Below are 24,895 nucleotides of genomic sequence, written 5' to 3'. Positions count from 1 at the left end.
CTCAGGAAATGGGGGTGCAGGGGGAACCCCTGTCCCAGCCCCCCTCAAATCCACTCACCCCCCCCCACAGTGTCAGCCCCCCCACGCCACTGCCTGACTCCCTCCTGCCACCAGCTCCTGATCCCCCCCCACTCCACCCCCCAGCCCGGGATCTGCCCCCACTACTCGCCAGCTGCCTGTCAACTCCCCCGGCCCCCGCCGGCCCCGGCCCCTTTAGCCCCCCCTGGCCCCCTGCCCCGGCCCCCTGTAGCCCCCCCTGGCCCCTGTAGCCTCCCCGGCCTCCTGCCCCAGCCCCCTGTAGCCCCCCGGCCTCCTGCCCCGGCCCCCTGTAGCCCCCCCTGGCCCCCTGCCCCAGCCCCCTGTAGCCCCCCGGCCTCCTGCCCCGGCCCCCTGTAGCCCCCCTGCAGCCCCCACCAGCCCCCTGTAGCCCCCCTGCCCCGGCCCCCTGCAGCCCCCTGGCCCCCTGCCCCGGCCCCCTGTAGCCCCCACCAGCCCCCTGTAGCCCCCCTGCCCCGGCCCCCTGCAGCCCCCGGCCCCCGGGTACAGTTGCCGCAGATGAAGAGGATGATGAAGTAAACGCAGACCAGCATGCCGGGGAAGTAGGGCCCCCCGTAGGCCATGATGCCGTCGTACATCACCGCGTTCCAGTCCTCGCCCGTCAGGATCTGGGGGGCCGGGCAGCCGTCAGTGGGGGCAGGAGGCTGGCGTGTCCCCCTGGGAGGAGCGGGGGGTCCCGGGGGAGTGGCCCTGGGGGGCAGGGGGGTACCTGGAAGACGGTGAGCAGGGCCTGCGGGAAGGTGTCGAAGGTGGGGGTCCCAGGGGGGCTGGGGGTGGGGGTTGCGGGGTCCCGGGGGGTCCCAGGGGGTACCTGGAAGACGGTGAGCAGGGCCTGCGGGAAGGTGTCGAAGGTGGGGGTCCCAGGGGGGTCCCAGGGGGCGCGGGGGGGCCCCAGGGGGTACCTGGAAGACGGTGAGCAGGGCCTGCGGGAAGGTGTTGAAGGTGGGGGTCCCAGGGGGGCTGGGGGTGGGGGTTGGGGGGTCCCGGGGGGTCCCAGGGGGTACCTGGAAGACGGTAAGCAGGGCCTGCGGGAAGGTGTCGAAGGTGGGGGTCCCAGGGGGGCTGGGGGTGGGGGTTGGGGGGTCCCAGGGGGTACCTGGAAGACGGTAAGCAGGGCCTGCGGGAAGGTGTCGAAGGTGGGGGTCCCAGGGGGGCTGGGGGTGGGGGTTGGGGGGTCCCGGGGGGATCCCAGGGGGTACCTGGAAGACGGTGAGCAGGGCCTGCGGGAAGGTGTCGAAGGTGGGGGTCCCAGGGGGGTCCCAGGGGGCGCAGGGGGGCCCCAGGGGGTACCTGGAAGACGGTGAGCAGGGCCTGCGGGAAGGTGTCGAAGGTGGGGGTCCCAGGGGGGTCCCAGGGGGCGCGGGGGGATCCCAGGGGGTACCTGGAAGACGGTGAGCAGGGCCTGCGGGAAGGTGTCGAAGGTGGGGGTCCCAGGGGGGCTGGGGGTGGGGGTTGGGGGGTCCCGGGGGGATCCCAGGGGGTACCTGGAAGACGGTGAGCAGGGCCTGTGGGAAGGTGTCGAAGGTGGGGGTCCCGGGGGGGCTCCAGGGGGTGCGGGGGGGCCCAGGGGGTACCTGGAAGACGGTGAGCAGGGCCTGCGGGAAGGTGTCGAAGGTGGGGGTCCCAGGGGGCGCGGGGGGGCCCCAGGGGGTACCTGGAAGACGGTAAGCAGGGCCTGCGGGAAGGTGTCGAAGGTGGGGGTCCCAGGGGGGCTGGGGGTGGGGGTTGGGGGGTCCCGGGGGGTCCCAGGGGGTACCTGGAAGACGGTGAGCAGGGCCTGCGGGAAGGTGTCGAAGGTGGGGGTCCCAGGGGGGTCCCAGGGGGCGCAGGGGGGCCCCAGGGGGTACCTGGAAGACGGTGAGCAGGGCCTGCGGGAAGGTGTCGAAGGTGCTGCGTTTGGTCTGGGTCTCGTCGAAGTTGAACTTGCCCCCGAACAGCTGCATCCCCAGCAGGGAGAAGATGATGATGAAGAGGAAGAGCAGGAGCAGCAGGGAGGCGATGGATTTCATGGAGTTGAGCAGCGAGGCCACCAGGTTACTCAGCGACGCCCAGTGCCTGGGGGGGAGACGGGGCGACCCACGGCCGGTTAGGGGGCCCAGCCCCATGGCCAGCCCAGCCCGACGCCCGGCCCGGCCCCACGCCCGGCCCCGATGCTCCGTCCCCCCCGCGGACCTGGTGACTTTGAAGATGCGCAGCAAGCGGACGCAGCGGAGCACGGAGATGCCGAGCGGCTCCATGACCTGCAGCTCCACCAGGCCCGTCTCCAGGATGCCCCCGCACACCACGAAGCAGTCGAAGCGGTTGAAGAAGCTGACGAAATAGGCCTGCAGGCCCAGGCTGTACAGTTTCAGCAGCATCTCCAGCGTGAAGAGCGAGAGCAGCACCTTGTTGGCGTAGGCTGGGGGGGAGATGGGGGTCACTCGGGGGGGAGGCGCCCGGGGGCAGGAGGGGCTGGCTCGGGGTGGGGCAGCGCCTCAAACCAGGATTGCCGGGTTAGCACGGTCGAGGCCAGGATTAGGGTAATCTGGGGGGTCTCCCGAGGGAGGCCAGGCATGTTCTCTAGGACTGGGGCTAGTCGACACAGATGGGGGCAGATGGAAGATCCCCGAGGCCTGGCGGGGTGCCGGACGGGGGGGCAGATTGGGGCTGGGATTAGGATCAGCTGGCGGGGACATGGGGGGGATGGAAGATCCCCGAGGCCTGGTGGGGTGCCGGACGGGGGGGCAGATCGGGGCTGGGATTAGGGTCGGCTGGCGGGGACATGGGAGGAGATGGAAGATCCCCGAGGCCTGGCGGGGTGCCGGACGGGGGGGCAGATCGGGGCTGGGATTAGGGTCGGCTGGCGGGGACATGGGAGGAGATGGAAGATCCCCGAGGCCTGGCGGGGTGCCGGACGGGGGGGCAGATCGGGGCTGGGATTAGGATCAGCTGGCACATGGGGGGGATGGAAGATCCCCGAGGCCTGGCGGGGTGCTGGACGGGGGGGCAGATCGGGGCTGGGATTAGGGTCGGCTGGCGGGGACATGGGAGGAGATGGAAGATCCCCGAGGCCTGGCGGGGTGCCGGACGGGGGGGCAGATCGGGGCTGGGATTAGGGTCGGCTGGCGGGGACATGGGAGGAGATGGAAGATCCCCGAGGCCTGGCGGGGTGCCGGACGGGGGGGCAGATCGGGGCTGGGATTAGGATCAGCTGGCGGGGACATGGGGGGGATGGAAGATCCCCAAGGCCTGGCGGGGTGCTGGACGGGGGGGCAGATCGGGGCTGGGATTAGGGTCGGCTGGCGGGGACATGGGGGGGATGGAAGATCCCCGAGGCCTGGCGGGGTGCTGGACGGGGGGGGGGGGGGCAGATCGGGGCTGGGATTAGGGTCGGCTGGCGGGGACATGGGGGGAGATGGAAGATCCCCGAGGCCTGGCGGGGTGCCGGACGGGGGGGCAGATCGGGGCTGGGATTAGGATCGGCTGGCGGGGACATGGGGGGAGATGGAAGATCCCCGAGGCCTGGCAGGGTGCCGGACGGGGGGGCAGATCGGGGCTGGGATTAGGGTCGGCTGGCGGGGACATGGGGGGAGATGGAAGATCCCCGAGGCCTGGCGGGGTGCCGGACGGGGGGGCAGATCGGGGCTGGAATTAGGATCAGCTGGCGGGGACATGGGAGGAGATGGAAGATCCCCAAGGCCTGGTGGGGTGCCGGACGGGGGGGCAGATCGGGGCTGGGATTAGGGTCGGCTGGCGGGGACATGGGGGGAGATGGAAGATCCCCGAGGCCTGGCGGGGTGCTGGACGGGGGCGGGGGGGGCAGATCGGGGCTGGGATTAGGGTCGGCTGGCGGGGACATGGGGGGGATGGAAGATCCCCGAGGCCTGGTGGGGTGCCGGACGGGGGGGCAGATTGGGGCTGGGATTAGGATCAGCTGGCGGGGACATGGGGGGGATGGAAGATCCCCGAGGCCTGGCGGGGTGCCGGACGGGGGGGCAGATCGGGGCAGGGATTAGGATCAGCTGGCGGGGACATGGGGGGGATGGAAGATCCCCGAGGCCTGGCGGAGTGCTGGACAGGGGGGCAGATCGGGGCTGGGACCTGTCTGGGTTTGGCATTAAGAGCGACGGGATCCAGGGCACATTGACGAGGGTTTCGTCCGGGATCCGGCCCCACTGGGACGGGGTTTTCCGGTCGTGACGGGGAGCTGGGGGCCGGGTCACTGCAGACCCCAGGTGGGCAACTGGGCTGGGAATCACAGATGGGGATTGGGATTGAGGATACGAGAGGTCGGGTTAGTCTGGGACCGGGACCGGGACGGGGGGAGACGGAGTGGGGCGGATTGACCTGGGGATGTCGCAGGGGAGTTTTGCTGTGACTGTCTGCATTGGGGGGGGGGATCTCGGGGTGACTTCACTTGAGGGGCAACACCTGAGCCGGGAGGGGGCTGGGGCCAGGTGACCCCTTCTGCCCGGGAAACTGGACAAAGGCCGGAGGAGGGGCCGGGGGGGCTGGAGGAGACAGCTGGGGGGGCTGGCTGGGGAAGGGGAGGGAGCCCCAGGGCCGGGGTCTGGGCTCCCTGTTCCCCAAGATGGACCCGACTGAGGGGTCCTGTTTCCTGAACCTACAAGCTCTGTTTTGGGCGGTTTCTGTCGTCCAATAATCCTTCTGTGTCACTGGCTGGCTGAGTCGCGGGGAATGGCAGGAAGTGGGGGTGTGGGCCCCGACTCCCCCACCCCCCGTGACACCAGGCCCACGACTCCCCCCTCGCAGGGCACCAGCGGATCCGGCGCCCCAGCCAGAGGCTGCTACAGCCCTTTTCCTGGCCCGGGGTCTTTACCAACGTCCAGCAATGCTGCCGAGCCCGCGACCCCCGCCAGAGGTGTGGGGGGGCCCGGGACAGGGGGAAGCGGCGTTGAGACCCCGGCCCATCCTAGGAGCCTGTCCAGAAGGGGGCCGTGGACGTAGTGGGGCCGCTCAGCAAGACGAGCCGGTGGGGGAGAAAGACATCCTGGTGGTGGTGGATTTCCCCACCCGCTCCCCGAGGCGGTGGCCTTGTCCTCCATCGAGGCAGACACCATGGCGGACGCGCTGTGACCATCCTCAGCCGAGTGGGGCTCCCCAAGACGTCTGGACAGACAAAGGGTCCAACTTCATGTCGGCCCCGCTCCGGTGCTTGTGGGAGAAGTGCGGGTCCGGCCCAGCTGGGCCTCGGCGGCTCACCCCCAGTCCAACGGGCTGGTGGAGAGGTTCAACGGGACGCTACAGAGGATGCTGAAAACCTTTACGGACCAGCAACTGCAGGACTGGGACACGTACTTACCCCACCTGCTGTTCGCGTACCGGGAAGTGCCCCAGGGTCGGCCGGGTTTTCACCCGCGCTCAGGTTACGCTCAGGTATCGTCCCTCAAGTGAAGTCACCCCGAGATCCCAGCCCCCCTGCAGACAGTCCCGGTAAACTCCCCTGCGATATCCCCAGGTCAATCCACCTCCTCCCTGCTCCGGCACACAGCTATGAACCTCCACAGCTAGAATAAACTCCTGCCCAGAGCCGGGAGAGAACCCCGGAGTCCTGGCTCCCAGACCCCCTGCTCTGACCCACCAGCCCCCCTTCCCCTCCCAGCGCGGGGAGGGGCCGGCGCCGGGGCTCACCCTGGATCTGGGTCAGCCAGCCGGGCTGGCTGTAGTGCTCGGAGGCGATGGTCAGCGTGTTGAGGAAGACGAGGATCAGGACCACCCAGTAGAAGGAGACGGATTTCACGGCCAGGCGGCACCGCTTCCGCAGCCGCCGGTTCGTGCGCCGGCACCGGCGGCTGGGGGGCGAAGCAGGGGGATGGGTCAGGGGGGCTGAGCCCCATAGAGACCCCCCCCCACGGCTGGGACAGTGCCCCCCCCAGGGGGTCAGGCAGGCTGGGCCCGGCCCCATAGAGACCCCCCCCGAAGGGCGGAGACGCCCCCTCCTTCGCTCCCACTCACCAGAATTTCGTCTTCCAGATTTTGCCTCTGGAGAAAGAGAAGAGAAAAGAAACGAAAAATCAAACGCAGCCACCTCTGGGGTGGGACCTGGGGCCTGTTTATACCCCCGGCCCCTGGAGCCCGGGCCCCTCCGCGCACTCACAGGTACACGTCGCAGCAGGTGGCGTGATGTTCCTCTTCGCCCACGTTCTCGGTGTTGACGGAAGTCGTTTCACTTGCGGGGAGACTGGCTGGGGGAGAGATGTACGGGTGAGCTCCCCCCTCAGCGTCCCCACGGCTGGCTGGGTGACTCTGGATTGACCTGGGGGGGCCGAGATCAGAATCCAGCCTTGCCCCTATTGCAATCGGGAGTGACTCCGGATTCATCCCGGAGGAGCGGGGATCAGAATCCGGTCCTGGCCCCATTGCAATCAGGAGTGACTCCGGATTGACCCCAGGGGACCTGAGATCAGAATCTGGCCCTGGCCCCATTGCAATCAGGAGTGACTCCGGATTGACCCCAGGGGACCTGAGATCAGAATCCAGCCCTGCCCACATTAAAATCAGGAGTGACTCCAGATTGACCCCATGGGAGCTGAGATCAGAATCTGGCCCTGGCCCCATTGCAATCAGGAGTGACTCCGGATTGACCCCAGAGGACCTGAGATCAGAATCCAGCCCTGCCCACATTGCAATCAGGAGTGACTCCAGATTGACCCCATGGGAGCTGAGATCAGACTCTGGCCCTGACCCCACTGCAATCAGGAGTGACTCCGGATTGACCCCAGGGGAGCTGAGATCAGACTCTGGCCCTGGCCCCACTGCAATTAGGAGTGACTCCGGATTGACCCCAGGGGAGCTGAGATCAGACTCTGGCCCTGACCCCATTGCAATCAGGAGTGACTCCGAATTGACCCTGGGGGACCTGAGATCAGAATTTAGCCCTGGCTCCATTGCAGTCGGGTGCCGCTGGATTGACCCCAGGGCGGGGAGCTGGGAACAGAATATTAATGAGCAGCCAGGGGCGGGGGGCAGCTGGAGACATGAGTCCCCCCCCAGAGCAATGACACACGGGCACAGACAGACAGACAGAGATGGAGGCGCCGCGTTACTGTGGGTGTCGGTGGAATGGCTGGAGTGACGGAGCCATCGGAGTCGGCCTTTCTTCTTCTCCGTCAGGTCTTCCACGGTCACCCCTTCGCCAGGGAGAGACGGACGGATGGACGGATGGGGCGTGTGGGGATGGAGGGACGGACGGACAGGAGGATGTGCGGGGGTGGGGAATGAGAGACAAGACACACAGATGTGAGTGTTGTGACAAAGAAGCGATGTGACCCCACCCCAGGGCATCATGGGTTGTGACAGGACCCAGGGACTGATCCACCCCCGCCCCCCGCCTGATACAGCTCCCCACACTATACAAGAGGGGCCCCAGCAGTTAGAGCGGGGGGGCTGGGAGCCAGGACTCCTGGGTTCTCTCTGGCCCTGAGAGGGGGGTGTACAATTGACCGCAGTGTCCCTGACCCAGAGAGGCTAACGAGGCCCCGGGGAGCTAATGAACTCTGCGTGGCGGGGGGGGGGGAGCACCACTGGAGGCAGGGACGCACCCCTGCTACCCCTGGGGGAAGGGCACCAGATCTATGCAGCCGCTAATTGCCCCCCCGGGCACTGCTGGGGGGAAGATCACAACTCTGCAGTGTCCCCAGCCCCCGTCCTGTTCTGCTGAGAGAAACCAGACTCTGCTCCACCCCCCCATCTCTTCCCCGCCGGCCCCTCCCCCACTGCCAGGATCCCCCCCAGCTGGTAATTTACTCGGGTGCCACTAATCTCCCAGCCTGGAAATCTCATTTCTCTGCCCGCTAATCCCCTGGCCACAGCTGGCTGCGGCTAACCCCCCCTTGCCTGGGCGCAGAATCGCTGGCCCAGATACCCAGGGCCGGGCTAGCAGGGGCTGCGGGTCGGGAGTGAGGGGCACCGGCAGGGCTGGGCTAGCAGGGGCTGCGGGTCGGGAGTGAGGGGCACTGGCAGGGCTGGGGGGGCAGGGCTGGGCTGGCAGGGGCTGCGGGTCGGGAGTGAGGGGCACCGGCAGCGCTGAGGGGCCAGGGCCGGGCTAGCAGGGGCTGCGGGTCGGGAGTGAGGGGCACCGGCAGAGCTGGGGGGGGAGCCCTGGGCTAGCAGGGGGCTGCGGGTTGGGAGTGAGGGGCACTGTGGGGTGGGGGTCCCTTACGGGCGTGCTTGTCCTCGGGGTCCCCCTCCTCGTCGTCGGGGTCGATGTCCTCGGCCTGCGTGATCCAGTCCAAGTAGCCCCTGAGATCTTCCTCCATCTGCTGCTTCTCCCGCAGCTTCTGGAAGTCGCCCCGGGCTTTGGCCTTCTCCCGCTCCTTGGAGAACTCCCTGCGGGCAGCAAGGGGTTAACCCCCCCAGCACATGCAGCAACATGCTAAGCACACGCACACGCTGTGTGCACACGGGAAGCACATGTGGGATCCAGCTGCACGTGCTTTGAGATGCACCGCACCTGCGTGATCCAGCCACACGCCTCAACATGCTAATGACACGCACAATCTGGCTGCACGGCCTGTCACATGCGTATGATCCGCCCACACAACTGACATGCCAATGGCACACACAATCCAGCCGCGCACCCTCCAACACGCTTAGAACACGCTCCCCCTCTGCACATGTCCTGAGCCGCTTATCACATGATTCCCCACTGTACACACCTGTGACGAAGTGGGACTGTTCTTAATGTTTCCTCTGAATACTGTGTGGGTGCCTCAGTTTCCCCTATGGTCTCTAGGTGGGGGGGAGGATCAGGGGGGTGATTGGTGCAGAGCCCGAGAGGGCTGGTGCGATGGTGTCTGCACAGAGAATGGCCGACGCCCTGTCTCCTGGGCCCCCCGGCAAGGGGATGCGAAAGGTGTTGGCGAACAAAGGGATCAGGTCCCCTCCTGGCCCGGGAGGGGACAAAGCCCAGAGGAGGAGGGGCTGGAGGGGGGCAGTTTGGGGCTGGCTGGGGACGTGGGGTGAGGGCAGACGGGGGGGTCTGGGCTCCCCACCCCCAGGATGGACCCGGCTGAGGGGTCCTGGTCTCTGTCCCTACGAGCTCTGGCTCCCCCGTGTTCCTGTCGTCTAATAAACCTCCGTGTCCCCGGCGGGCTGAGAGTCATGTCTGACTGCGAAGTTGGGGGGCAGGACTCTCTGGCCCCCCCAGGCCCCCGCCCGGGCGACTCGCTGTGGGGGCGCCCGGGGGGGCAGGGAAGGCTGAAGGCTCCGAGGTCAGACCCAGGAAGGCGAAGCCGTGGGAGCTGCTCGCCCTGGAGACAGTCTGCTCCGAGAGGAGACTCCCAGAGTCCTGCCCAGCCTCGTAGGGAGCAGTTCCAGCATCGCCCGGGGACCCCGTGACAGCACCCCAACATGCTTAGAACATGCGTCTCCTCTGCACACGCCCCAACATGCTTAGAACACACTTCTCCTCTGCACACACCCCGACACGCTTAGAACACGCTTCTGCTCTGCACACGCCCCAACATGCTTTGAACACGCTTCTCCTCTGCACACACCCCGATATGTTTAGAAAAACACTTCTCTGCACATGCCCGAACACGCTTCTCCTCTGCACACACCCCAACATGCTTAGAACATGCCTCCCCCGCTGCACATGCCCCCAGAGCCTCTCCAAGCCACCTCCCACACAAGGGCCCCATTTATTCCCTGAGCTCCTCCCCAGAGCTGGGCACATCCCCTCCCCGGCCGCCCCCCTTACCCGCTCAGCACCCCCAGCACCAGGTTGAGCACGAAGAAGGAGCCGAAGATGACCAGGCTGACGAAGTAAACCCAGGGCAGCTCGTGCCCCATAGCGTCCTGCATCTGTGGGGGGGACAGGAGTCAGAGGGGGCCCGGGGGCGGGGGAGACTGGCACCCACGGAGCCCCCGGGGGGATCCACTGTGGATAGCGGCCTAGGGGGGTCAGGAGGGACCCCAGGGCGGGTTAGGGGGGTCCCTGGGGGTTTGGGGTGCAGGGAGATCCCTGCGGGCAGGGGGTGCAGGGGAACTCCTGGGAGTTTGGGGAGTGAGGGGGTCCCCAGGGGTTTGGGGTGCAGGAGGTCCCAGGGATTTGAGGTGCAGGGGGTTCCAGGGGATTTGGGGTGCAGGGGGTCCCAGGGGTTGGGGCGCAGGGGGTCCCTGGCGGTTGGGGCGCAGGGGGTCCCGGGGGATTTGGAGTGCAGGGGGGTCCCTGGCGGTTGGGGCGCAGGGGGTCCCGGGGGATTTGGAGTGCAGGGGGGTCCCTGGCGGTTGGGGTGCAAGGGGACCCGGCAGCTGGGGGGCAGGGAGTCCCAGGGGTTGGGGTGCAGGGGGACCCGGCGGTTGGGGTGCAGGGGGTCCCGGGGAATTTGGGGTGCAGGGGGACCCAGAGGTTTGGGGTATGGGGGTTCTGGGGTTTGGGGTGCAGGGGTCCCAGGGATTTGGGGTGCAGGGGGACCCAGCGGCTGGGGCACAGGGGGACCCGGAGGTTGGGGTGCAGGGAGTCCCGGGGGTCCTGGTGGTTGGGGTGCAGGGGGACCCGGGAGTTGGGGTGCAGGGGGTCCCTGGCGGTTGGGGTGCAGGGGGTCCCGGGGGTTGGGGTGAGGGGGGTCCCTGGCGGTTGGGGTGCAGGGGGACCTGGGGGTTGGGGTGCAGGGGGACCCGGGGGTCCCGGCGGTTGCGGTGCAGGGGGCTCACCCAGTAGAGCACGTCGGTCCAGCCCTCCATGGTGATGCACTGGAAGACGGTGAGCATGGCGAAGAAGAAGTTGTCGAAGTTGGTGATCCCGCCGTTGGGCCCCTCCCAGCGGCCCCGGCACTCGGTGTTGTTGAGGGGACACTCGCGGCCATGCCCCGAGAAGGCGCAGGGCGAAGGGTCCTCCTCGGCCTCCAGGTCTGTGGGAGGGATGGAGAGTGAGCGGGGCCCCAGGCAGGCGGGGGGGCGGAGGGTGAGCGGGGCCCCGGGCAGGCGGGGGGGCAGGGGGGGCCTGGGCAGGCGGGGGGGGCGGGGAGAGCAAGCGGGGCCCCGGGCAGGTGGGGGCCCCAGGCAGGCGGGGGGGGCCCCGGGCAGGCGGGGTTGTGGGGGGGCCCGGGGGGGTACCTGAGCCGACGATGAAGCAGGTCTTGTGCATGCGGCCGATGAAGAGCTCCAGGCCGATGATGGCGTAGATGATGATGACAAAGAGGACGAGGAGCGCGATGTGCAGCAGCGGCACCATGGCCTTCATGATGGAGTTGAGCACAATGTGCAGACCTGCGGGGGAGGGGGGCACGGGGGGGTCAGGCCTGGGGGCGGCTCCCGCAGTGCAGCACGGCAGAGGTGTGCAGTGTGCAGCGCAAGGCAACGCTGTGCCGCGAAATGGGGTGCAATGCACTGGGGCCGTGTGACAGCGTGCAATGCCATGCGCCACGGGGCGGCGCGACCTCACACCGCGCAGTGCCACACGCCACGGTGCAGTGCGACCTCACACCGTGCAGTGGGACACGCCGTGGGGCGGTGTGACCTCACACCGTGCAGTGCAACATGCCGTGAGGCAGTGCTACCTCACAACGCGCAGTGCCACACGCCACGGGGCGGCGCGACCTCACACCGTGCAGTGCGACGCGCTGTGTGGCGGTGTGACCTCACACCGTACAGTGCAACATGCCGTGAGGCAGTGCGACCTCACACCGCGCAGTGCCACACGCCACGGGGCGGCGCAACCTCACACCGTGCAATGCGACGCACTGTGGGGCAGTGCAACCTCACACCGCGCAGTGCGACGGGACAGTGCGACCTCACACCACGCAAAGCGACGGGGTGGTGCGACCTCACACCGTGCACTGCGACGCACCACGGGGCGGCGCGACCTCACACCGTGCACTGCAACATGCCGTGGGTCGGTGTGACCTCATAGGAATGCAGTGAAATGCAACACTGCAGCAAAATGGGTTGCAGTGCAAGAGAGCAGGGTGCAACTTTAAATGGCATGCAGTGCAATGCATCACTGCACAATTACACTGCAGGCAGTGAAGGAAACCATTGTGCAGTGTCACACCATGCAAAATGCAGAGCACGTCACCACCGTGCAATGAGACAACATGCACTGCGACTCGCCGATGCGACGGCATGCACTGCAACGCAGACATGTGCAGTGAGACAGCATCCTAGGACATCATTCAACGCAACCCAACTCCCATGGTGCAGCCCCCTGCCTCCCTCGGGCCTTACTGGGGACACCGGAGACGAGGCGCAGGGGCCGCAGCACGCGGAAGGCCCGCAGGGCTTTGACGTCGAAGCCGCCCGGCTTCCCGCTCATGTGGTGGGCGTCCCCGGGCTTGTGGGACGCCTGCTCCAGGACCACGCTGAACAACCTGCGGGAGAGCGGGCGGGTGAGGGGGGGCCCCAAGGGGTGGGGAACGGGGGGCCGGCGGGGGCCCAGCAGAGCAGTGGGGGCAGCAGGGGGTGCAGCGGGGTGTTGGGGAGACCCGTGGGGGGTGGGAGCCCAGCACGGCAGCTGGGGACGGTTGGGGGCTCGGCGGGGACCCACCCCACCACCACGATGACGAAGTCCAGCAGGTTCCAGCCGTCGCGGATGTAGGCGCTGGGGAGTCGGGCGGGGGAGCCGTGGGGGGTGGGGGGGACGGGGATGACGGGGGGCTGGGGGGGACGGGGGGACCCACCCCACCACCACGATGACGAAGTCCAGCAGGTTCCAGCCATCGCGGATGTAGGCGCTGGGGAGTCGGGCAGGGGAGCCGTGGGGGGTGGGGGCTAGGGGGGACGGGGATGACGGGGGGCTGGGGGGGACGGGGGGACCCACCCCACCACCACGATGACGAAGTCCAGCAGGTTCCAGCCGTCGCGGATGTAGGCACTGGGGAGTCGGGCGGGGGAGCCGTGGGGGGTGGGGGCTAGGGGGGACGGGGATGACGGGGGGCTGGGGGGGACGGGGGGACCCACCCCACCACCACGATGACGAAGTCCAGCAGGTTCCAGCCGTTGCGGATGTAGGCGTTGGGGTGCAGGACCAGCCCGTACGCGATGATCTTCAGGAACGTCTCCACCGTGAAGATGATGAGGAAGATGTACTCCACCTGCTCCTGTCGGGGGCGGGGGGGGGGGAGAGACGGGGATTGAACCCAGGCGTCCGGGCAGCACCAACCCCCGGCCGTGAGCCACCCACACCCGAACACCCCCTGCATCCTAGAGAATGAACCCAGGTGTCCTGGGGGCCTTTCCTGCTGGGGAACGGACCCAGGTGTCCGGGAGTGGGGGAACCCCGGCGTCCGGGCAGGCCCCGAGCCTGGAGGGGGTGGACAATCCCATGCGGGGGAACCAACGGCTCCCCCCGGCCCCCCCGCTGGGACCGGGTAAGCAGCTTAGAGCTCATGGCCTGGGATACACAGACAGACAGAGAACCCAGGCATCCGGGCTCCCACCCCCCCAACACTAGACCCCACTCCCCTCCCAGTGCTGGTGAGAGAACCCAGGGGGGAACTCCCACCCCCCCCACCCGCGCTAATTCCTTCCCATTCCCATGACGTCTGCCCAGGGACCCAGCAGCTCGTTTAGGACAGTCATTAGCTCCAAGCTCTTAATGAGGCTAAACCCAATGCCAAGGGGCTCACAGGGCCTGCCATGGGGCTGGGAGCCGTACGCCGGGGTTCCCGCCCGGCTCCGGGAGGGGCGCGGGGGTTGCCGGGAAGGGCGGGGGGAGCCGGACTCCAGGGTTCCCAGGGCTCACCAGGTCGTGGTTGGCGGTGTTGGAGTCGTCCTCGGGGAAGGGGATATAGACCCCCAGGGCCACGCAGTTGGCGAAAATGGTCATGAGGATGAGGATGTCGAAGGGCCTGGGGCGGGGGGGTGGGTTAAGGATCCGAACGGGGGCGGGGTGCCCCCTTCCTCAGCCCGCGTGGCCCCCCCCACATTCCCCCTGGCTTCCCCCACCCTGTAGCACCGTCCCTTCCCCCCGCCCCCCTTAGCCCCCAGCCGGGCGGATGCTTCCACTCCACGATGCTGATGGCGGCCCGGCGCAGGGGGTGGCTCAGCCGGAGGCAGAAGAGGGCCCGGGGGGAGCGCGGCACCGTGGGGCTGCCCTGAGCCTTGTGCTTGGCGGAGGGCAAGCGCCGGCGGGGGGTGGGCGGGGGGCTGCCAGCCTCGGCCCCCGGCCCTCCGGCCTCCGCCGCCCACCCCGGGCTGTCGGGGGGGATGACCGCTGCAGGGCAGAGAGGAGAGGGGTCAGGGTGTGCCCCCCCGCCGAGCCCTCCCCCCCCGTGGTGAGACCCCTCTCCCCACAGAGCCCCCTCCCCCGTGGTGACCCCGGAGACCCCCTCCCCCCACAGAGACCCCTCCCCCCGCAGAGATCCCAGCCCCCTTCCCAGAGCCCCCTGCCCTGCCCCATGGGGGCCCCCTGCCTCCTCCATGCCCCCTCCCCTTCCACCCCCCCATACCCCGATAGCCCCCCCAACCCCTCCATAAATCCCCCTCCTAGTGCCAACTGGGGGCCCAAGAGGTGCTGGGCACTGGAGGGGGGGGGGGGTCAGTGTATGTGCCCCCCCCATGGAGCCCCCCCAGCTCCCTGCCTCCCCCTCCGGTCCCCCCCATCAGGGTCACTTACCCCTCCCGTTCTCCTCCGACTCCGGCATCCTGGGTTTGGGGGGGGCCACGAAGCAGGTGGGGGGGGTTAACCTCTTAGCCCGACTGATGCCCTACGCCCCCCCCCACTCCTGCCGGCCTCTTGCCAGCCCCCCACTTCTCATGGGGAGCCAGCCCAGGTGTGGGGGGGGTGAGAGCCGGTGATAGGGTGCCCCCAGGTGTTCCTTGTGCCGGCTTCCCCCCCAGGTACCCCCCGGTGCCCCACAGGCCCTGCCCCCCGGCAGCCCCCTGGTGCCCCCTTTCTCTCCGCTCTCCCTCCGTCTCCGTCCCGTCGCTGTCCCTGGCTCGGCTGTGGATTAAGGGGGATTAGCTTCAGAGGCCAGCGCGGGCTAGCGGGGGGGGGGGACACCAGCTGCCCCCCCCCCCTCCCTGGGTGGTGGCGGTGGGCACTGGGGGGGGAAGTGGTGGTGAAAGCCGGGGGCAAAGGCATCCTCCATGTGCCCCCCAAACTCCCCCGGTGCATTCTGGTAACCCCCAGGTCCCCCACCTCCTGCCCCCCAGGTGCATTCTGGGAGCCCCCTGGGTCCCCACATCCTGCTCACCTGGTTAGGGTGACCAGACAGCAAGTGTGAAAAATCGGGACAGGGGTGGGGGGGTAACAGGCGACTATATAAGAAAAAGCCCCAAATATTGGGACTGTCCCTATGAAATTGGGACATCTGGTCACCCTAGCCCCAGTGCATTCTGGGAGCTTCAGTGGAGACCCCCCCAACACACACTCCAGGATTCTTGCTGGCCCCAGTGCATTGTGGGAGCCTCGATCCCCTCCCCCCTGAAGAACTGGTTCGATGGGCAGCCCTGGGACAAGTGGGGCTAGGCCCCCCGACCCCAGCCCCCTCCTCTCAATTGATGGGGGAGCCCCTGAGCCCAGGAGCACCCAGGAGCGGGAGTGAGGCCGAGGGTTGAAAGTTGGGGGCCTGAAGGGGATTGTGGGGGGGTCTCGGTGCCCCCGTTCCCCCGGGGTCCGGAAGAAGCGGGTGCGAAGGAGCCGGGCGCGGGGCGGGACGTTGGGTCCCCTGGGGCGAGCCGCCCGGGGGTCAGCCCGGCCGAAGCGGCCCCGTGTCTCGCACCCGGGACCAGGCACTCAGCCCGCGCCAGGCGCTCCCGCTCCAGGCCTGGGGTCGGGGCCAAGAGCTCACTAAGCAGCCATGGCTGTAACTGGGACTACAAATCCCAGCATGCATCGGGCTAGGGAGGTGGGGCTGGACTACACATCCCAGCATGCACCGGGCTGGGTCGGGGGCTGGACTACACATCCCAGCATGCATCGGGCTAGGGAGGTGGGACTGGACTACACATCCCAGCATGCACCGGGCTTGGGAGGTGGGGCTGGACTACACATCCCAGCATGCACCGGGCTAGGGAGGTGGGGGTGGGCTACACTTCCCAGCATGCACCGGGCTGGGGGCGGGGCCGGACTACACATCCCAGCGGCCCTTGCAGCGGCTCCTGTGACTCCGTGGCCGCAGAAGCGCAAAGAGGGAACCTGTGAGTGTGAACCGGCCCCCCCGGGACCCCCAGCTGTGCCCCCCACATCCCTCCGCCCCCCTTCCTGCGGGGGGGCCGGAGCCCCTGAACCCAGCTGTGCCCCCAGCCCCCCAACCTCTGCACAGCCCCCCAGCTGTGCCCCCCACATCCCTCCGCCCCAACCTCTGCACAGCCCCCCAGCTGTGCCCCCCACATCCCTCCGCCCCAACCTCTGCACATCCCCCCCAGCTGTGCCCCCCACATCCCTCCGCCCCCAACCTCTGCACAGCCCCCCAGCTGTGCCCCCCACATCCCTCCGCCCCAACCTCTGCACATCCCCCCCCAGCTGTGCCCCCCACATCCCTCCGCCCCAACCTCTGCACAGCCCCCCAGCTGTGCCCCCCACATCCCTCCGCCCCCCTTCCTGCGGGGGGGCCGGAGCCCCTGAACCCAGCTGTGCCCCCAGCCCCCCAACCTCTGCACAGCCCCCCAGCTGTGCCCCCCACATCCCTCCGCCCCAACCTCTGCACAGCCCCCCAGCTGTGCCCCCCACATCCCTCCGCCCCAACCTCTGCACATCCCCCCCAGCTGTGCCCCCCACATCCCTCCGCCCCCAACCTCTGCACAGCCCCCCAGCTGTGCCCCCCACATCCCTCCGCCCCAACCTCTGCACATCCCCCCCCAGCTGTGCCCCCCACATCCCTCCGCCCCAACCTCTGCACAGCCCCCCAGCTGTGCCCCCCACATCCCTCCGCCCCCCTTCCTGCGGGGGGGCCGGAGCCCCTGAACCCAGCTGTGCCCCCAGCCCCCCAACCTCTGCACAGCCCCCCAGCTGTGCCCCCCACATCCCTCCGCCCCCAACCTCTGCACATCCCCCCCCAGCTGTGCCCCCCACATCCCTCCGCCCCAACCTCGTCACAGCCCCCCAGCTGTGCCCCCCACATCCCTCCGCCCCCAACCTCTGCACAGCCCCCCAGCTGTGCCCCCCACATCCCTCCGCCCCCCTTCCTGCGGGGGGGCCGGAGCCCCTGAACCCAGCTGTGCCCCCAGCCCCCCAACCTCTGCACAGCCCCCCAGCTGTGCCCCCCACATCCCTCCGCCCCAACCTCTGCACATCCCCCCCCAGCTGTGCCCCCCACATCCCTCCGCCCCAACCTCTGCACAGCCCCCCAGCTGTGCCCCCCACATCCCTCCGCCCCCAACCTCTGCACAGCCCCCCAGCTGTGCCCCCAGCCCCCCAACCTCTGCACAGCCCCCCAGCTGTGCCCCCCACATCCCTCCGCCCCCCTTCTTGCGGGGGGGCCGGAGCCCCTGAACCCAGCTGTGCCCCCAGCCCCCCAACCTCTGCACAGCCCCCCAGCTGTGCCCCCCACATCCCTCCGCCCCAACCTCTGCACATCCCCCCCCAGCTGTGCCCCCCACATCCCTCCGCCCCCAACCTCTGCACAGCCCCCCAGCTGTGCCCCCCACATCCCTCCGCCCCCAACCTCTGCACAGCCCCCCAGCTGTGCCCCCAGCCCCCCAACCTCTGCACAGCCCCCCAGCTGTGCCCCCCACATCCCTCCGCCCCCCTTCCTGCGGGGGGGCCGGAGCCCCTGAACCCAGCTGTGCCCCCAGCCCCCCAACCTCTGCACAGCCCCCCAGCTGTGCCCCCCACATCCCTCCGCCCCAACCTCTGCACATCCCCCCCCAGCTGTGCCCCCCACATCCCTCCGCCCCAACCTCTGCACAGCCCCCCAGCTGTGCCCCCCACATCCCTCCGCCCCCAACCTCTGCACAGCCCCCCAGCTGTGCCCCCAGCCCCCCAACCTCTGCACAGCCCCCCAGCTGTGCCCCCCACATCCCTCCGCCCCCCTTCCTGCGGGGGGGCCGGAGCCCCTGAACCCAGCTGTGCCCCCAGCCCCCCAACCTCTGCACAGCCCCCCAGCTGTGCCCCCCACATCCCTCCGCCCCCAACCTCTGCACATCCCCCCCCAGCTGTGCCCCCCCACATCCCTCCGCCCCAACCTCGGCACAGCCCCCCAGCTGTGCCCCCCACATCCCTCCGCCCCCAACCTCTGCACAGCCCCCCAGCTGTGCCCCCAGCCCCCCAACCTCTGCACAGCCCCCCAGCTGTGCCCCCAGCCCCCCAACCTCTGCACAGCCCCCCAGCTGTGCCCCCCACATCCCTCCGCCCCCCTTCCTGCGGGGGGGCCGGAGCCCCTGAACCCAGCTGTGCCCCCAGCCCCCCAACCTCTGCACAGCCCCCCAGCTGTGCCCCCCACATCCCTCCGCCCCCAACCTCTGCACATCTCCCCCAGCTGTGCCCCCCACATCCCTCCGCCCCCAACCTCTGCACATCTCCCCCAGCTGTGCCCCCCACATCCCTCCGCCCCAACCTCTGCACATCTCCCCCAGCTGTGCCCCCAGCCCCCCAACCTCTGCACATCTCCCCCAGCTGTGCCCCCCACATCCCTCCGCCCCAACCTCTGCACATCCCCCCAGCTGTGCCCCCAGCCCCCCAACCTCTGCACATCCCCCCCAGTTCTGCCCCCCACATCCCTCCGCCCACCTGAGCCCAGCTGTGCCCCCTGGGTCCGGGTGCGAATCCTGCTCTCTCTCTCTCCCCTCCAGGGGTCGCTGCCTGGGGGCCCCTCCCCCCCACCATGGACGAGGTCGACAAGATCCTCATCCACTCGCTCCGCCTCTCCGGAACGTAAGCCCCGCCCCCTGCTGGGGGGCGCTGGGGGCTGGGCGGTGCCGTGGGGCAGGAAGCAGGGTGGGGGGCTCAGTGGGGCTGGGGGGTGCCATGGGGCAGGGCGTGGGGCTCAGTGGGGGGCTCTCCCCTGGCGCTCGGGCTGGGCTCTGGGTGCTGCCGTGGGGCAGGAAGCAGGGCGTGGGGCTCGGCAGGGGGTGCTCTCCCCACCCATCAGTGCTGGTCGAATTCCAGCGCTGGGCGAGCCGTCCCTCTGCAGCGTTCTGTGCGGCTGTTTCCTAGCTGCCGCGCCCGAGAGGTGGCTGCCACGTGGCGCTGGGTCCCTACCCGCCGGGGGGGCTGTGTGACAGCGGCTCCCGGCTCCCCACAGGCAGGTCCCCGAGGAGGTGCAGAGCCTGCGGGAGTTCACCACGGAGCTGATCGTGGAGTCAGTGGTGCGATGCCTCCGCGTCATTCACCCGTCGCTAGGCGCCAGCCTCTGCCACGTGCTGCCCCCTGGCATGTCGGCCCGGTTCCGCGTCGGCACCAGCCTGGCCCAGGCCTGCCAGGTGAGAGACCCTGGAGTCCGGGCTCCCAGCCCCCCTGCTCTAACCGCCAGCCCCCACTCCCCTCCCAGAGCCAGGGAGAGAACCCAGGAGTCCGGGCTCCCAGCCCTCTGCCCCTCCCAGAGCTGGGAAGAGAACCCCGGAGTCCTGGCTCCCAGCCCCCCCTGCTCTCACCACCAGCCCCCACTTCCCTCCCAGAGCCGGGGAGAGAACCCAGGAGTCCGGGCTCCCAGCCCCCCTGCTCTAACCGCCAGCCCCCACTCCCCTCCCAGAGGCGGGGAGAGAACCCAGGAGTCCTGGCTCCCAGCCCCCCTGCTCTAACCCACCAGCCTCCACTTCCCATCCAGAGCCGGGGAGAGAACCCAGGAGTCCTGGCTCCCAGTCCCCCTGCTCTAACCGCCAGACCCCACTCCCCTCCCCGAGCCGGGCAGAGAACCCAGGCGTCCTGACGCTCCCCCTGCCCCCCAGGAGCTGGGCTACCAGGGTGAGGTCGGGTACCAGACTTTCCTGTACAGCAGCGAGCCCGAGATCCGGCGCCTCCTGCTGTTCCTGGTGGAGAAGCTGCCCAGGGACGACGCTGAGGACGCCAGGCAGCCGGCCGGTACCCGGGGGGGGGCTTGTGTCCCAGTGGGGTGCGGGGAGGGGCCTCACTGCGGGGTTGAAGGTGTGTCGGGGGGCGGATCGGAGGGGGAGGTGGGATCTATGGGGTAGGAGGCAGGGGCCATGGCGGGGGGGGGCGGCGGCGGCGGCGGCGCTGGCTGTGACCTTTGCCCCCCTTGCAGGGAAGTCGGCCGGGCTACTCCGCGCCATCGCCACGACGATCAAGGAGCAGCTGGGGACGCCCTGGGTGCCCCCCGCCTGTCGCACCCCCCGGCTACAGCGGCTGCAGGTGGGTCCCCCCGCCCAGGTTCAGTCCCACGTGTCCAGCCAGCGAGTCCTGTATCCCCACCACAGCCGGCGCAGCCCCACAGGCCCATCTACCCCAGCGTCCCGGCTGGGTTCGGTCCCCGGCAGCCACCTCCCATGGACTGAATATGCATAATTGTATTCTAATTAATTAATTACTTACATTCTCCTGTCCTAGCCTAGAGTAATGCAGAATTTATCTATACACCATGATCTGTGACTATTAAACATGACGTAACGTATTGAATGTTATGTCTGGGACAATACTCCATTTCTGTTTCGCCTGTAGCTATAACGTACAACGTACCAGCGATCGTTTCTTTAATTAATGATGTAATGTATCGTTCGTGTAGTGTACGTTTCCACCTGGCATGTTCCAGTTTAACTTACTAAACGCGCAGATAATCTATTCGAACGAGAGCAGCCCGTTAGCGGCGCCCAGCGCTAATCCGCGGTCGGGAAACGTGACTAGAACGATTTTGGTCGCAGAGACAGCCCGGACGGTATTTAGTGTCTAGTGAAATAGAAAACCCAGAACTGGGAACGAACTCGACACATTTCACGTAACACCAGGCGGGTGAATCCTCCTGTTTATAACACTGACGGGTTCGGGGTCGAATTCCATTGTCATTACAAACCTTCCTTCGGGTTAATGCCGGAGCGTCGGACGGGGCGAGTGGGGAACGGTCGGGAGGACGGCGGAGCCGGTGGTAGGTTCGGGTTCGGGCCGTTAACCAGCTCGATCCAGTTCCGATCTCCCCGAAGGCGCTGGTTGGATATCGGGGCGTTCGCTGCCGGGGCTTGGTCCAGCCTGCCCTGCCGGGCCCCCTCCCGAATCTGGTGCAGAGCTGAGCAGAAGTGGTTGTGCGGGCGGGGCGGGACTTCCTGGTTTGCACCAGCATTGCCCCGCCCCCATCCGGTGGAACTGGCCCATCATCACTCTCTATCTGCGAGGTGCTACCACCCCATAACCCTCCCCGCCCCCACAGCTGGGATTCACCCCACAGGCGTCCCCTGGCAGCGCCCCCCTTTCCTCTCTCAAATGGTCCTGTGGCAGGCAGTTCCATAGGCTAACGGCGTTGGTTTTCTCCCCACAGGGCACCTCTCTGCTGAAACCGTTTCACGCCCACCCCTTGGTCCTGCCCCGCGATTCGGGGCCGGTTGGTAGGTGACGTGTGGGGGGGGGGGATTAGGGGCACAGAGGGGTGGAGGGGGCATGGATTGAGGGGGAGTGGGTGGGAGCCGGGGCGGGGTCGAGGCAGGGGTGTGTGGATTGAGTTCGGGTAGGCTGGGGGGAGGGGTCTGTGGGCCCTGGGGGGCTGGATTGGGGGCACAGGGGGGCGTGGGTGGGAACAGGGCGGGGTCAGGCTGGGGGCGTGGGTGGGAGGTGGGGGGCATGGCTCTGGGGCAGGGGGCAGGCTCTGACCTCCATGTCTACCCCCCCAGAGCGCCGGGAGTTTTTCGGGAGGTTCCTGCCCCCAGTGCCGGCCCAGCCCCCCCAGCCGGGCGCCGTGGCCCCCTCCCTGCTGGAGCGACACGCGGGCGACCTGGGGGCGCAGCACGACTGGGAGGCCGACTGGCAGAGCCAGGGGCTGGCGTCTCGCCTGCCCCCCAAGGTGAGGGGGGGGGCTCTTGCCTGGATGTTTGTGGGGGGAGGGGTTTGGGGTCCCCTGGCCCCCAGGAATACATGCCCAGGGGGGTTGCTGCAGGGGGGTCCCCCAGTCGCACTGACCCCCCCCCCTCCTCCTCCCCCCAGGAGTATGTGCAGTGGAAGCGTCAGCGGCTCCAGCGCCGCCTGCTGGACCAGCTGCGTCAGGCTGCTCCCCCCCACGGCGCTGCCGGCCCCCCCCAGCCAGGGGCGCCCGACCTGGCCCAGCTGCTGGGCGCGGGGGGCACCAGGGGGCCCCTCGCCAAGGGGTCCCGCTTCAGCCACGCCCAGCGCCTGGCGCACGAACAGGTACCGGGGGAGTTGGGGGGCTGTGGGGCATGGGGAGGGGCTGGGGGGGTTGGGGGGCTCAGAACTCGGGGTACCTGGGTAGACTTTGGGTGTGTCTGGGTGGATGGGGGATTGTGGGGGTTAGGGGCTACCTAGGAGGTTGGGGGACACTTGGGAGAGGGGGTGGCTGGGAGAGGGGAATTTGGGGGGCCGGGGAGGGAATGGGGGGTGGAGGCTTCCGGGCTCTGGAGGGACTCTGGGAAATTTGGGGGGGCAGTGGTGGGGGGGGGGGGGCTGAGGGGAGAGGCCCCCTGTGACTGCCCCCTTGTGGCCCCTCAGGACCCTCAGGAACTTGTGGGGCAGATGCAGGCGGCGGTGGAAACTCTCCCGTCTTCCAAGACCTCGGAGCAGGTAGCAGGGGGGACCCCAGTTCGGGGCAGGGTGGGGGGTGTGACGGGTTGGGTCACAGAACCCCCCTGGGAGCTGCCAGCTGATGTGCCCAGACCACCTCTGCCCCCTGCTTTCCTGCCAGCTCAGGGCCCCAGCCCCCCGACTTGCTGAGCCAGACCTGCCCGGCTGCTCCCGCCCAGCCCCAGGGTCTGACCCATGCCCCACAGCTGCTCACAGGGGGGCTCCCGCCTTTAGCCCCCTGACACCCAATGGGGTCTAACCCCAAATCATTCAGTTTTACCCTGTGTAAAGTTTATGCCGGGTAAACTCATGAATTGTCCCCCCTCTATAGAGAGATGCACGGCTGTTTCCCCCCCCCCACCCCACCCCGGGTATTAACACACACTCTGAGTTAATTAATAAGTAAAGAGTGATTTTATTAAATACAGAAAGTGGGATTTCAGTGGTTCCACGTAGTAACAGACAGAACAAAGTAAGTCACCAGGCAACATCAAACAAAAACCCGCAAGTCTGAGTCTGATGCATTTAAAAAACTTGTTACAGATCAAATCTCAGCCTCCGAGATGTTCCAATGAGCTTCTTTCACAGCCTAGACCCCTTCCTAGTCTGGGCCCGACCCTCCCCGGCACGGCCCTTGTTCCAGCTCAGGGGGGAGCTGGGGGGTTTCTCATGACTGCCGCCCCCTTCCTTCTGTCCCCCCTTTATATCTCCTTGGCCCAAGGCAGGAACCCTTCGTCCCTCTGGGTCCCGTCCCCCCCACTGGAAAAGCCCCAGGGTTAAGATGGATTCCAGGTCCGGGTGACATGGTCACATGTCCTGGGAGCCCCCCACGCCTGGCTCCCAGGGACCTGCCTGCAAACAGAGCCACCCCCAGCCAATTGTCCCGGCTAACGGGAGCCACCAGGAACGGCCCCCACTTTGCATAATGACAACAGGCTCCCAGAGTTATTTCATATTTCTAGTCCCAGATCCACGAGTGAGACATTTATACAGACACGACGGCCACGCTCCGGAGATTATCCCATACAAGAGCCCTTTGGCGTGAAGCATGTTCCAGTTGCGTCATAGTCACTCATTAGCATATTTTCATAAAATCATATAGAGTGCACAACGTCACGGGGGGCGCTTGCTGGAGAGAGGGGGACCCCCATAAAGGGCAGGGGAGGGGGGGTGTTCAGCAGTTGGGGGACGGGGGACCTCAATACAGGGTGCAGGATGGTGCTCTGGGGGACCCCAACACAACTGGGAGTTCAGAGCTCCCACCTGGCTGGTCGTTAACCCTGGACCCTAATGATGGCGGGTTCTCCTCCCCTGCCCCCTGATGGTCCCTGGTAGGACTCAGCCAGCTGGTGGGGGGGCTGTTCTCAGGGTGCTCCCCACTGCCCCTCCATGCTGGCCTAGAGACCCCCCCCCTCTCCCCTCCCCAGGAGGTGCAGGCGCGGCAGGAGGAGGAGCTGGCCGCCTGCGGGGGGAGCTGCAGCGCCTGGAGGCCGAGATGGACGCTGTGGGTGGGGAGGTGAAGGTCCTGGAGCTGAGCCTCAGCCAGGTGAGAGCCAGGGGCATTTCTCCATGGGCGGGGGGGGGGCCGTGTCTGGGGGGGCCGTGCACCCTGATCTCTGCCCCCAGGTGGGGGCGGGGCCGGGGGATGCCGGGGGGGGGGGGTCATGCTCCCCTGATCTCTCTGCCCCCAGGGGGAAGCGGGGCGGGGGGGGGTCGTGCTCCCCTGATCTCTCTGCCCCCAGGGGGAAGCGGGGCGGGGGGGGGGTCGTGCTCCCCTGATCTCTCTGCCCCCAGGGGGAAGCGGGGCGGGGGGGGGGTCGTGCTCCCCTGATCTCTCTGCCCCCAGGCGGAGGCGGGGCTGCGGCAGCAGCGTCTGGCTCTGGGGGGGCGCAAACAGACCCTGCAGGTGAAGAGCCGGGCCCTGGAGCTGCTCCCCCAGGCTGAGAACAACCTGGCCAAGCTGCAGGTACTGGGGTGGGGGGGGCTGAGCCCAGGATGGACGGGCTGCGGGGGTGGGGTATCGGGGGGGGGGGGGCTCTGGGGTGCACTTGGGGAGGAGGAAGTTTGTGGGGGTGGGCCCGAGGGGCCGGGGGTGCACGCTGGGGGGGCACTGGGGTTGGAGGGGGGTGTGCAGGGTTAAGGGGATAACGGGGGGCCAGGAGGACGGGCGGCCGAGGTGTTTGGGGGCCTGGGAAGTGGGGGGGCCAGGAGGACGGGCGATGTTGGGGGGGGGCGGGAAGTGGGGGGGGCCAGGAGGACGGGGCGATGTTGGGGGGGGCGGGA

General features: G+C 68.2%; 2 protein-coding genes across 2 annotated transcripts in view; one reads left to right on the top strand and one right to left on the bottom strand.

Annotated features, from left to right (window-relative positions):
- LOC135895005 (voltage-dependent L-type calcium channel subunit alpha-1F-like) overlaps positions 1 to 14,642 on the bottom strand; it is a gene marked incomplete at its 3' end in the record, with an annotated part of 38,047 nt that extends 23,405 nt beyond the window's left edge. Inside the window, exons 1-16 of the mRNA XM_065423052.1 lie at positions 14,615 to 14,642; positions 13,999 to 14,212; positions 13,742 to 13,847; positions 12,958 to 13,097; positions 12,226 to 12,368; positions 11,116 to 11,268; positions 10,714 to 10,910; positions 9,758 to 9,861; positions 8,219 to 8,385; positions 7,104 to 7,187; positions 6,155 to 6,242; positions 6,013 to 6,039; positions 5,689 to 5,849; positions 2,230 to 2,455; positions 1,905 to 2,112; positions 545 to 665 (exon numbers count right to left, since the gene is read on the bottom strand). Coding sequence (XP_065279124.1) covers positions 545 to 665; positions 1,905 to 2,112; positions 2,230 to 2,455; positions 5,689 to 5,849; positions 6,013 to 6,039; positions 6,155 to 6,242; positions 7,104 to 7,187; positions 8,219 to 8,385; positions 9,758 to 9,861; positions 10,714 to 10,910; positions 11,116 to 11,268; positions 12,226 to 12,368; positions 12,958 to 13,097; positions 13,742 to 13,847; positions 13,999 to 14,212; positions 14,615 to 14,642 — 2,167 coding nt within the window. The remainder of the gene's footprint in view (positions 1 to 544; positions 666 to 1,904; positions 2,113 to 2,229; positions 2,456 to 5,688; positions 5,850 to 6,012; positions 6,040 to 6,154; positions 6,243 to 7,103; positions 7,188 to 8,218; positions 8,386 to 9,757; positions 9,862 to 10,713; positions 10,911 to 11,115; positions 11,269 to 12,225; positions 12,369 to 12,957; positions 13,098 to 13,741; positions 13,848 to 13,998; positions 14,213 to 14,614) is intronic.
- Positions 14,643 to 18,764: 4,122 nt separating this feature from the next.
- CCDC22 (coiled-coil domain containing 22) lies at positions 18,765 to 24,578 on the top strand (the record flags this gene model as incomplete). The annotated part of the gene is made up of 10 exons (XM_065423053.1): positions 18,765 to 18,814; positions 19,185 to 19,362; positions 19,828 to 19,960; positions 20,142 to 20,248; positions 21,363 to 21,425; positions 21,684 to 21,881; positions 22,022 to 22,222; positions 22,541 to 22,658; positions 24,040 to 24,158; positions 24,459 to 24,578. Coding segments are annotated over exons 1-10 (1,287 nt in total), but the record flags the coding sequence as incomplete, so codon positions are not given.
- Between the last annotated feature and the right edge of the window lie 317 nt (positions 24,579 to 24,895).

The sequence above is a fragment of the Emys orbicularis genome, assembly GCF_028017835.1.
Source record: "Emys orbicularis isolate rEmyOrb1 chromosome 21 unlocalized genomic scaffold, rEmyOrb1.hap1 SUPER_21_unloc_11, whole genome shotgun sequence".
NCBI classification, from domain to species: domain Eukaryota; kingdom Metazoa; phylum Chordata; order Testudines; family Emydidae; genus Emys; species Emys orbicularis.
Note: the sequence above shows the minus strand (reverse complement) of the source record. Positions and strands in the feature narration are given on the sequence as shown.